At 45.7% G+C, this 12,595-nt stretch overlaps 1 protein-coding gene across 8 annotated transcripts in view; it reads right to left on the bottom strand.

The window, feature by feature from the left end:
- WNK2 (WNK lysine deficient protein kinase 2) overlaps positions 1 to 12,595 on the bottom strand; it is a 112,849-nt gene that overhangs the window by 1,318 nt on the left and 98,936 nt on the right. For 6 of the 8 annotated variants that reach the window (XM_075762635.1, XM_075762638.1, XM_075762637.1 and 3 more), the window contains one exon: positions 4,873 to 6,995. The exons of 1 other annotated variant lie outside the window; for it this stretch is intronic. In XM_075762635.1, the coding sequence (XP_075618750.1) occupies positions 6,663 to 6,995 (333 nt within the window). In that variant the 3' untranslated portion in view covers positions 4,873 to 6,662. Of the gene's footprint in view, positions 1 to 4,872; positions 6,996 to 12,595 lie in introns of those variants that run through there. One more of the 8 variants, XM_075762639.1, reaches the window with a different exon arrangement.

Genomic DNA, 12,595 nt, shown 5'->3' with positions numbered 1-12,595 from the left:
TTTTATTAAACGCGGTCCCAATTTTCTCACTCCCGTATTTCCTGCTCTGCCTGCTCGTAGGAAGAATTGCTATTAAAGGATGTAAAACCATGTCGTGATCGTAATTCCTCCCCGAGCTTCTGATCAGCATCAGTTCTGCTGATCTACCTGAATCCACCACCATTCTCTACATCCGCTCGCTATCGATACCCAGCATTTGGCACACAAGTTCATCCAGGAAAACAAACTACGACAAAATTAATTATCTCCAGTAACGGGGAAAAGCCTTAAGACAGCAGCGGCCTGCCCCCTGGTCACAGCACAGGTCAGCCATCGAGCCAAAAGCAGAGCACGCTCTCCAGGAGCCGGGCTCCTCATGCACACCCTCGCCCCAAGGACGACCTCCGCACTTCTCCATCTGAAGCCCATCTGAACTTGCCATCTAAGACTGAAAGGGCAACAGCGCCGAAGATGCCGATGGACTCGGTTATACTCAAAAGTTTCTCGGTGCTGGGGAGAACTGTGGGAAAGGGGCAGTGATGGCCCGTCTTCCAGCTGCTGCCTGACGGTGAGAACGGTGTTAGACAGTGTCTATCCAGCCTGATAAACAAAACCTGAGTGCTGAGGAAGTTTGTACCTTATTTGCAAAGTAATTAAAAAAACTACAACACGCAAGTAAATACTTTTTCAGGGTATTTTATGTCAGACCTAAAGAACACCTGCTTGAGAAGGATTGGCAGCTGGTTATTTCTTCTTAAATTTCCTAGGTTTTTACAACATGTCAAAGCCCTGACTATCTCAGAAAAACTATGACAGAGATGAAGAGGTCCCAGAAGAGCGGCTCAGGAGGCTCTCCCCACGCCCGTCCTGTCACGTGGAACTCCTCGAGAGCAACGGGGCTGTACCTGCACTCCGTGGCGCCTCGGTAACGAAAGGCGAAGCATGGGGAGCTGCTCCTCTCCAGGGGAAAGGAAACAAAACACCCTAACTTCTCCTTCTGCCTTGTTAACGTGCGAATACAATAACACACTAAACGTATGCCGTAAATCCATCCGGTGGCACTACATCAAAAGAAATTAATCCAAGCTTCCCTTGCTCACCAGACTTTGAAAAACCAAGAACTCGTCACCAGAATTGCACTGTTTTAACAGATACTTTATCAAAATAGCAGGTCGTCTTCCATGCATAGCTTCTCTACACTTACCAAGCAAAATCTAAAGCTTAATGAGGCTTTCCATGTCAGGCGGAAAGCTTTAATCACGCAGCCTCTAAACTTTTCATGTGGAATTTATGTCAAGGGAGAAGTTTTATAGTCAAATATAGATCCAAGCGTATATAGCGGCAATCTTGATAGTACACTGCAACTATCACTGAAAAAAAAAAAAAAGCAGAGAGCACCACATAGTTTACAAAAGTTGCTGCCTGCTGGTACAAGCTTGACTTTCAGATGAATCAGTTACAAGTAATCTATTTACTGACCCAGCTAACGTCAGCATCGCAGTACATCCAAATCCTTCCGAGCAACAAATTCTTTCATAATACAGAATTTGTAACCTGACAGCTCCTAAAATTTGTTTCATTATGTTGCACTTCTGGAGCTTATCTGCATCAATAAAAGAACCAGCCTGGTCAGGGCTGGACCATCACCTTCCTGCTGCATCTGCAGGGACGGCTCCACAAACAGACCTGCCTGAAAAAGCAAGCAGTCAAAAGTCACCGACGTGTGTACGGCACACCACAATTCCCATCTGATCAACGGCTCATTTCAGGAGCATACAGACAGGAAAACAATTGTATTTAGCAGGTTCCTTCAGAAGAAACACCACGAGGACCAGCACGCCAGCCAGCTTGCCCGAATACTCAACGGAAGCTCAGCCTGCCCAAGCACTGGCCAACCACAGCCCAACACCACAACTCAAAGAAATACACCTCAAGCATTCAAATCAATAAGTAACCATAGCAAGATATTCCACACGATTATGGGTTTGCTGTTTTATGAATTCAATCCCATAGCAAGATACTCATCCATCTGCAACAACGAAGAGCGCACAAACTCCCTGCTCGTGTACTCTGCAGAGACCTTGCCCATTCAGCAACCGCACGCCTCTCCGGCACCGCAATCCTTCTCCACAAACATCACCAGAAATTGGGGACTGAGAAGGGCAGACGAGGAACCGGAGAATGCAAGGGAACCTCACTGAGGTGTTAAACACAGTCATGAATTATTTCATTTGTGGCCTCTGTCTCCAGGCCAACACTTTCAACAGCATCTATTGAAAACTCAGGTGGGGGCTGGTTGGCAGCAAGGCAGAAAACTAGGTAGGTTTTTATAGAATCATAGAATCTTTAAGGGTGGAAAAGACCTCTAAGATCACCAAGTCCAACCGTTTGCCGTATTAGCTAATACCTGAGACATCAGGCTTACAAAAAAAGACTTGAACCCTTTGCTTAATTAGGGTGGGGGGACAGGGAAAGCAATGCTGAGGTCAAATAGTTTCAGAAGGGAGACTTCTGATTATCACTTGCCAAAGCCAACTTCCAAAGAATGTAGAAGGACGGATGTTCTTCCCACTCCAACACGCGCTAACTGAACAATACTGGCATGACCCACCGAGCACTAAGTGCACGGGGCTTGTTTGGAAAAATTCTGAATGTTCTCGGAATTGAAAATAGCGTGCAGTGGGACAAAAAAAAAAAAAAACGCTTGAAGGGAAAGAGCAACTATTGACAAAGCCAAGTTAAACTAACGACTGATTCAAAAGTATTAGGGATTTCCTACCACACATACCAAACGGCAAACCCCGCAATTTGATTAAGTTCATTTTGGAAATACCACCATTTAGCACGAGAGCGCCCTGTTCCCAAACACGAGTATCTCTGTGGGAGCAAAGAAACCGCCACATTCGGCCCATTCAATCCCTCGCCTTGTCTCCGATACCAGCCAATGGCAAATATTTCAGAGAAAAGTAAAATTGTTAAACAACAGACAGCAGAAAAGGAGCACTTTGGAGGTAGGTGTAAAGCAATAGTTAAGCAATATTTCCTCTTTAAAGTTGTGGAATGAAGACCAGAGTTAAACATGCAAAGAAACCGCGAGGGACAATTTTACATCATTCTTTTGAATGAAATCCGTGTCAGGGAGGTTGAATCGGGATTTGCAGAAGAGCCTCAAACCGCTCAGATGTTTCTCCCTGCCACCTCCGCTCCCCACTTTGCATCCCCACGGCAGACGAGCAGCACCGGCTCTCCTCCCCGCCTGGCCCCGCTCCAAGCAAGCCAGGGATGCGGTGGGAAAACAGGATGCCATTACGCTCTTAGATACTCCATCACCATGTACGGCAATCGGAGAGCCAAATTAGCGGCATATGCGCAAACTTAGTTTGGCAATTCCAAACTACTGGGTGGGTGGCTCGGCAGTTTAAAACATTCTTTCAATATTTGTATTAAGTTTCTACAAATTCTAAGAGATTGAAAATTGGGGGATCTGCAAACTCCCCCATCGAAACCTCATATTTAAAACTGAGGATCCGTACTGCCGGCACACGCGTCCTTGCAGAGCAGCGCCGGGAACGTCAGGAGATGGCAGAGCTACGGGACACGGCCGCAGGCCTGCAACTGGCGAGGCGGGGAATTCTGTGCAGCGGGTTTGACCCCCGTTTGCTGCACATCAAAGCAATAGTCAAAGTTGGGAATAAAGTCAGTTTGGTTCTGGGATCTGCAGGGGAATGTCTTTTTGGGTACAGACCCCCCCACCTCTGACAGCGCAGCACGGACCCCTCGGGTCCCTCTCGCTCCTTTGCTCACCTTTTGCTCCAGAAGTTGTCCCATTTTTTTCATCTCACATCATTTGCTTAACTGCCACCGAGGGTCAGGGAACCCTTTGATGCCATCGGTGCCATTGAGGGCAACAACGCAGAGCTTGAGGTTAATAGAAAATTGCAGCCAAGATAGCTATCGGAAAATTAAAATCCTGAATACTGAAATGCCAACATCAGCCTCAGAGCCGCTCTGAGGCCCCGTACCAGCTAAAGAGGCGATAGTTAAGAACACACCCAACTAGACGTTTGGAAGCTGCGTTCAAGCCTCGCTCACGCAGGCTGCCCGTCGCTGGCTCTGCCCGGGCACACAGCGCATGCAACGCAGCCGCCGGCCCAGGGGAGGAAGCCTCCCAGCGAGCTGCAGCACAGGCCACGGACCTTCGAATGCGCGCAGCACATACAGCAAAGCCGCGTGGGTCGAACGCGCAGGAAGACAGAAGCAGGCGCATCAAACCTCTTCCTGCACATCCTTTCCTAATTTCTCCTGCAGCCTACGCCAACGATGGCAACTGCCAAAAGGGCGCTTGCATCGAGGCTGAACATCGTATCTTCGCCTCCTCGCATTTAAATGATGCCAGGATCAAGTTAAAAGGGCTTCCCTAGTGCTTTTCAGTGCAGGAGAGACGCAGTCCACGCGCCTCTTGCACTGCCTACCAAACTCTGCCATCCTCACATGTACCATACTGAAGGCACCACCTGCTTAGAGGAACCCGTTTAATGTTCCACTCCGGTCTGCTTCGCAGCAACGCAACACCAGAAACGCTGCAGCGGGCAGGGGAGTTTCAAGCAACGTAACCTGTGAGGTGGCACTACGCGACTTCCGGGGCACCGTGCGGCTCCTACAGCTGCCAAGAGGTGGGACGCGTCAGTTAGGGGCAGAACCTGAGAGACAGCGGAGGCATCACGTCTGCTCCTTCTACGCAAGTCAAGGGATAAGAGTCTGGAAAACAAATGTAAAGTTACCCGGAACAGCTGGGAACGGACACAAGTCTACGTTTTAGAAAAACACTGGGTTTTTCACACAATTTTCAAGCACAAAATGTTTATTTTTCTTCTTTTTAATCTATACAATTTCTCGGGGTTTTTAGTGCCACTGACTTTGTCAGTATACAAGGGATGGACTATACAACAGGCAATAGCGACATAAACTGTAAGATTCAGTGCAAGCTGAAGGAAAACTGGTGTGAGAACATATTTTCCATGTTTGCTCATGAAGCATACAGACGTGACTCTAAAAAACCCAAACAAATTAAAGATACATGTTACAGAGAACAGAAATCTCTTACTACAGTAAGTATTTTGCCCAGGCAGAAGACTCTGCATATTTCTCTATAAAATTCAATTCTAACTGAATTGATGGAATAATATTTTCAAAGGGTACAAACAAAATAATTTAGACAGATATAATGCTCGAAGTACAATAGAACTATACAATTCACAGCTTGGCAGCACAAGACATCTCTGCCCTCCAGCAGACAGTATAAAACGTCATCGCGGTGGAGATCCCGAGCATCGTGCCTTCGGATGCGACCTGTGATACTCGCCCTTAGCGCTGCCGAGGGAAAGGAGACTTACCATCAGCAAATCAGTTTTAGTGGTTATCTTGTGCCTTTCGAACGAGAGATGCAGGCGGAGACTCTATGCACAGTAAAACGGGCAAAAAGCAACTTTCAAACAGGAGAGGGGTGTCCACGCCACCTAGAGCGCAAACTTAATTAACGCTAAAAAGAAAAAAAGATAAAAAAATAATAATAAAAAAATTTCAGACAAGAGTTGGTGAGGCTCCAAAACTGAAGTATCAGATATGAAAAAGAATAGCTTCACATTTTTATTCCGTTTTAGCGTGGATGCTGCTAGCGCGTCAGTGGTAAAACACCATTCTGAACCGCGGCGGCCGAACCGAAGCCAGACCGCACGCGAGTGCTGTACTTACACGGTTCGTACAGTAACGGAGACGGGTTCTCCTACAATCAAGATTTCGGTTAGATTTCTTCACTTGGGAAACATGCATGAATTTGCAATTTAACTGAATTAGAAAAGCCCAGTATGGGAAAGAAAATGTAATGCAATTTGGTGCTGATCCAGAAGAAAACAGGATTTGCCTGCCGGTTACAGAAATAAGTTGCCGTCTACAACAACTTTTCCCAAAGACTGAGGAAGAGAACAAATTGCACTGCCCAAAGCTATTACCTGTCCTTATATACAACTTCCTTGGATCACTCTGTAAATGCTCCTATTTTAAAATGTGCATTTCACTACTCCTTGTACGCACACAAACAATTTTTTGATCGGCATCTCAAACAAATCTCACCTCACAATTTTTCATTATTTTTTTTTTAAAAAAGCTTCAGAAATGAAAATTCAACCCGTGAATTAAAATAAAAGCATTTACAGCAGAATGAAACTGATGAAGAATGTCGACTGTAAACCTTCGATATCTTTGCAAATAAAAAGAACTTCAACTCGCAACCAGATTGTAAATAAAATACACCTTTCGAATAATTTTACATCTCTTTCCAGCTGGAACTGAAAAGCTGAGATTCAAGGCACTGTACTCCTGCAGGGGTTAGTACAATTTTCCAATCATCAATTCAAGTACATCGACTTTAAGGATCGCAAGTGTAAAACACCAGAACACAACAGAATAAAGTGTCGTCAGCAACGCAACGTAAGCAAATATTGCCATAACAGACGCACTATCTTTTGTGAGACCATTTCACAGTGATTGCTGGATGCGGTGTATGGCTGTGTACGCTAGCGGGCCCGACCCGGACCCCCGCCTCGTCCAACACGTATGGCATCTACAGATCAAACACTCCACGTGACAACGCCGAAATCATCGTTACCTACGGCGAGGCCACCGAGCTACGTCATCCGCAGGTGCGGGCCAGGCGGCTCGGCAGCGGGTCGCTGCAGCGGCACCGGGTACATCTGCAAGCAGGTTTTGCCGAGAGGCGAGAACCGCGCGACGCCGGGCTGCGCGGCCGGCCCCGACCACGGCACTCCGTAAACGGGTGTAGGGAAAACTCCTCCGTAGGGACAGAGAGGCATCACGTAAGGCGTCACCGTGCCAGAGAGGACAGGCCCTGGCACAGGCACTGGCAGGGACGGCGAAGCTCCAGGAGCTAACGCAGCGGGCACGGGGCAAGACGCTGGTACAACGCACTTTTTCCCCAATCCCGTTCTTACCGAATTAACCTACGAAAAGAGAAATACAAAAAGCGTCGCTATTAAGCTCCTCTTTGCACGCCTGCCGCGGGCAGTGCCGGTGTGCTGACACACGCGTGTCCGTGCCGGGACCGTGGCGGTGCTGGTCCCCCAGCGGCATGGCCCCCGGGGCACAGGGGTGCCACAGCGTCCTCGGAGCTCTTTATTTTCCCCTCTTTTTTGCTTTTATTGTTTTCTAAAGGCAAAAAATTTGGAAACTGATAGGAAAGGTTGATACGGGGAGGAGGGGAAAGCTTTGGAATATAAGGTTACTATTTCAGGAAGCATCACTGAATGCCACAAAAAGCCATGGAACTCCTCAAATGTCCAAGGGAACTCAAATATCTTTTATCCTCGGTTTTGTGCATAAAAGTAAATAAATTAAACTAAATGGACAATTAACCCAAATCTCGTATTCTTACAGCCATCCTCAGAAAAGGTTTTAAAAATTCGAGCATGCATTTCTGTAAAAAACTAGGTTTGCCAGGGCGGTTAAATCCCCAGCACTGGTGGCGGTGGAGACCAGGCGCGGTAACCAGCCAGGACACAGCGGGTGCTGCCCCTGCCTCGGGGGCGGCCGGAACCAGTTCTGGCTATTTTTCTAAAATTCTACTAACATCCACTTCGATTATTCAGATTTTGCATGCGAGGGGCAGAGATGGAGCTCTCCTTCCTAGACACGGGGGTGGCGGAGCTCCCCGAGTTTTCCGCTCCATCGTGCCAACGCCACAGAAACAACCGTTACCCACAACGCCGCCCGCTCTCGCTGTGTATGGGGTTTGCAGTGTTGCATTACGATTTTAATTTCACAGAATTTACAACTCCCTGCCGCGGCTCCCACCGAGTCAGCATCTATTCATGGCATAAGAAAAAAAAAAAAAAAAAAAGGGGTATTATGTGACTCCGGGAATCTCCTGTTAATCTGAGATTTCACGTTAAATTGATAAAACTGGTGTGAAGGTGAAATCTCAGCAGAAAAAATGAATATATGTATAAGACTGTATGGAATGCTTCCCATGTTTCTGATTTAGTATCTCTTCTCAGTTAAAAATAAAAATGACAATGTCACTCTGGGACTTACTGCTTTCGGGCATTGACCTGTGTTTCAAAGCAAATTTTAGAAAAATACAGAAATATTTGATATCCTTCTTCACTGTCTCCAGTTCTAATTGGAAACAAATCTGATGGTGAGCATTGAATTAAGAGAAATAGTTGCTTCACTATGAGTTTAACATCATTAACGTATAAAATCCACCCAAATTAACAGTAGAAACCAACGAACAATAAACAGAGGAACCGAGGATGCATTTTTAAGACCTAAACACTTCTTTAACCTATTATTAGTCCCATGTTTTAACATCCTCAAAATGATGATTTCCACCAAACTAGACAAGTGTGAGTGGATGACAACGGATGCCTGTAAATGCACCTAACCAAAGTATATAATTTCTTATACAAGCAATCGGTTCTACGGTAGCACTGAAAATGTCAGGTGACATTTTAGCAAGGTGGTATTTTTAGCAATTTTTTTTTCAGAATTTAAAAATTCTAACTTGAGAAAGCTTATTTTAAGTTATTTTAAAATGCCGAGAAATCTACTTCTACCCGATTTGTGCTTCTTGACTTTCATTCTCAGCTAAATTACTCAGTAAAGCAGCAGCTGTATTTAAGGCCACATATGCGCACCAGGAATAAAATTGCATCATGCTCCAAACCCAACCATTACACATACTCGTTAAAGTCTGTTAATGTGACAAATGCACGTTAATGATTTAAGGTTGCTTCCTCTACCTCCGTCACATGCTTCAAGGGAGCAAAACACACACTTTAAGAGGCAACAAGACATCTAAGGTCTTGCGTCTTCCCCTGGATAGAAGTCTCTTGGTCAAAGCCATTTTTTAACCATCTTTCAACCAGCTATGACTACTCAACACCAACGGAGGCCAAAACGACCCACTTCTTCCTTCACGTAGATGCCAACTGAAATGTCAAAACCAACATGCACCAGAATCGTCCTCAAAGCCCATGAAACTACAAATCACTTTGTTCATAAAATTCAAAGGGAAGCAGATGGACATTCACGCAGTGATGGACAAGGTGTGCACCTACACTGGGGTCAAAGTCACGGCTGCGCACAGAACCAGCTCGCCATTTCAGTCAATCAGGCTGGTATTTTAACGGAGGCACATCAAAGAAAGCCCCCGAGATGCATGGCACGGCCGAGTGCCTTGCCAACGGTAAGGGAATTTCACCCCTGAGTACAACCCTACGCTTTCGGGGGGCGGGCGGAGGGGATGAAGCTCACGAGCGAAGCTGTGAGCCCCTGAGTTCTCCCGTCACGCACGAGCTGGGCGGTTCTGTGCTGAAGGGACACGTTCGTTACCTGCAGCTCCCTCTTTGCCCAGGTGACCTCTCCCCTTAAGCTCTTCACTGCTGCAAGCGTGTTCGAAAGGTGCCAGTTCTGGCACAAGCTGTTGATGCCAACGTGGGCATGAACTCCAGCACGCTACATCCTAGTGGAGACAGCCTGCAGCTTCCAGAACATCTTCTGGGCTTCGGTATTCTACCCACGGCCTGAAGAGCTGGGTGCGAATTGTTTCTTTTATACTGAAGTTGTCTTGGGAATTGAAAACAAGCGGTACAATATCAGACTCCTGTATCCAGCTGGATGTTTAGAGATCACTGAAAACCAAAAGATCTCTGGCCACAGCCTGCAGTCGTATCGGAGGAGAGTTTGGGGTTTATTTACTCTAATCCTGCAGGAGTGTAAAGCAGAAGTGGTCTTCCCTTCCTAATTCAAGTTTAGACGATGTAACGCTAGCAATGAGCAATGCGACCGAGTGTCTGACTTAGCCAACTATATTACATCAATTTTAGTATTACAACATTCATTTTCTATTTATTAATTAGTAATTTTAGTTTGTTCTGCTGCCTGTCTAGAGCCTAGTAACGTCAGCTGGCCTGGCCTTAAGCAGGCTGATAAGGTGGAGAGACTCAAACTTAATGAATTTAACAAACGCACTGCAAAATTCACCTCTGTCATCACCACGTAGAAAAGTCTGTCTGCTGGAGATATTCGATAGGATTTTTTGTGTTTTGTTTTGGGGTGGTTTTGGTGGCTTTTTTTTTTTTTTTTTTTGGAAGGGAGACTGGGTTGACATCCTATATTACATGAGAAGGAAGTGAAATGCCCCCCCCTTCCCCTCTGCGCCTCCATTAGCCTCCTCCATAGAAGCAATACACTTCACAAACACCTATGGCGGCATCTCAGCCTGCTGCCTTCCTCCCTCCGCTCACGCGTCTCCTCTCCTGCGCTTGCCAACCTCCCCCCGCAGGAACACAAGGTGCTTGTACAAGTCCCTGCCGTGTAAGAGCCACCTCTTGCTCCTGCTTCCCTAAATACCTGCCTTTTCCTGCCAGTCTTCCCATTCATTCCTGTTTCCCCAAATAATCACACATACTCACGTAGAAAACAAGAATGATACATACACAAAGAAGAACATACACAAAAACATAGGTGGAAATGACACAAACCCCACTGGACAAAGTTCAGAAAAAAAAAGAATCTGTTCTATGGACTTCTTTTTCTAATTCTCTACCTTGCCAGCATGCTTTGCCAAGCTCTAAGGTGCCACTTCAGCAACATTCATAGCTACAGTACTGTGAAAGTATATAGCTAATAGTTGTGTTTGACTTAAACATCATAAACTTTTATGTTTTGACATTAGAACAGATGAAACCATTATTCTGCGATTCTGCTCTGAAAGCTGACCGTACCTACCGCAACTCATGCTAAAAATGCAGGATTTTGATAATTTTTCTTCCAGCTACATTTTGATGCTACGTTATTAGCATTACCGTTTTATTTCTGTATGGTCCAACTACCACTGAAACAAAATCCTCTGGATCCCAGGGCAGGGTGAGAGCTGGCTGCCAGCACAAGCAGGGCAAGGATGCCAATACATCTTTTTTATCACCCTTTTCCAGTTTGCTGAAAGCCCAAAGTTATTCGGTGCTGCCAAAGATTTGTGTTTGTGCTCTTCCAGGTTCCTGGAAAGCTGTTCTGACATTCAGACCAAGAAGTGAGCATCGAATAGCTTCAGACACAGATTCATCCTATTTTTTATTATTCTTCCGATCCGATGGAGACGGAAGACACAGTAAAAGGTGCTAATAGTCCTCCCGCTCCGTTTTCGCGTCTGTGGCTATCTCCAGAAAGCCTGCTTCCCAGGCAGCCAGCTCATTAAAGGCGAGTGCACTAAATGCACCCAGATGTGCAGCTATCACTGATGGTGGCCAAGCCCACACATCACCGGCTGACACGACCTGCGTGCTTCACAGAAACGACCTTATTACAGACTTGGAACATGGTGACTGCTTTTTTTTGGGTGATAGTTTTTCCATTAAAACCCATGGAGCTACGTAACAGTATGAAGAATAGAAAACATATTTTTGGTAAGCCCTTTATTCCCAGGCATCTTCAAATAACACCTTTAACTACACACTATTCAGTACTCTTTACACAAGGCAGCTCATATTCCTAGGCGTATTCCTTGACCGGTGGTAACCACAATTACCTGCAAAAAAGGATTATTTCATCATGGCTTCGACGTGGATGAGCATGGGAGGAAGAACTCTTATCAGGCAGTTTGACTTCCATTCTTCCTAGTATCTCCTGTTACATTTCAAATTACTGGTGATGAGAACCCATGTGTATTTTCAAATACAATATTTGAAAAGGAACATTTCAGTGCTCCTGTGACACAACTGGATGCCTGAAGGTTCCCCCACAGCCTTCTAATACGTGCCAACCAGGATTTGCAGCCACACCGACAGGTAACCTCCACAGAAACAAAGCAGAATTTAAACTCTTCCTTTGCATCCCAATTATTTTATTGCTTTCTACACTTCTGACGATAAAGAGAAAGAAAATAAAACCACTAACTCCTATTAAACACACCACCAATTTATCTTTTGAGTTGATTTCCACCCTTAAAAAGTAGCCTTCACTTAGTTAAACAAAAAGGTACCAATCATATATTGTATTCACACAGCAAACAATCTGCTGACAGTGGGAGAAGCAGCTCAAGAAAAAAGATAACTCAGGAGTTAGTCCTCTGTTTCCAGGGTGAAAGAGATTTGAAATCAGCCACACAACTACCCTGCACGTTAACAACAGTGGGTGGACAGTAAGAGAAAGTAATACATTAAAAAAACCCAAACCAAACCTCTACCCCTAACTGATAAGGATTTTCCTTTGGTCTAAGAGATTGGGGGGGAAAAAAAAAAAAAAAAAATTACAGAGTAGAAAGGGGCCATTTGGCTTGATGCCTTCTGCGTCGTACCTTGTGTAACAGAAGTCCTAGACTTTCACCCCAGGCCCTCCGTGGCCTCTGTGTCACATACAAGAGCTCTGTGTGGTGCCAACCCCAGGGGACCCATAGCCAACAGAGCACCACGGAGCAACTCACATCACTCCTACTCCTGTTTAAAAACTCTTCAAGGAGACGTCTTTCTGCCCAATAACTTCCAGAGAAAATTCAGAAGTGAAGGTATGAATACTGCCTGCCTCCTGGCCCATCATTTCCAAT

Source organism: Balearica regulorum, chromosome 10 (genome assembly GCF_011004875.1).
Source record: "Balearica regulorum gibbericeps isolate bBalReg1 chromosome 10, bBalReg1.pri, whole genome shotgun sequence".
Classification (NCBI taxonomy): domain Eukaryota; kingdom Metazoa; phylum Chordata; class Aves; order Gruiformes; family Gruidae; genus Balearica; species Balearica regulorum.
The sequence above is the reverse complement of the archived record's forward strand: the minus strand, read 5'-3'. Positions and strand labels throughout refer to the sequence as shown.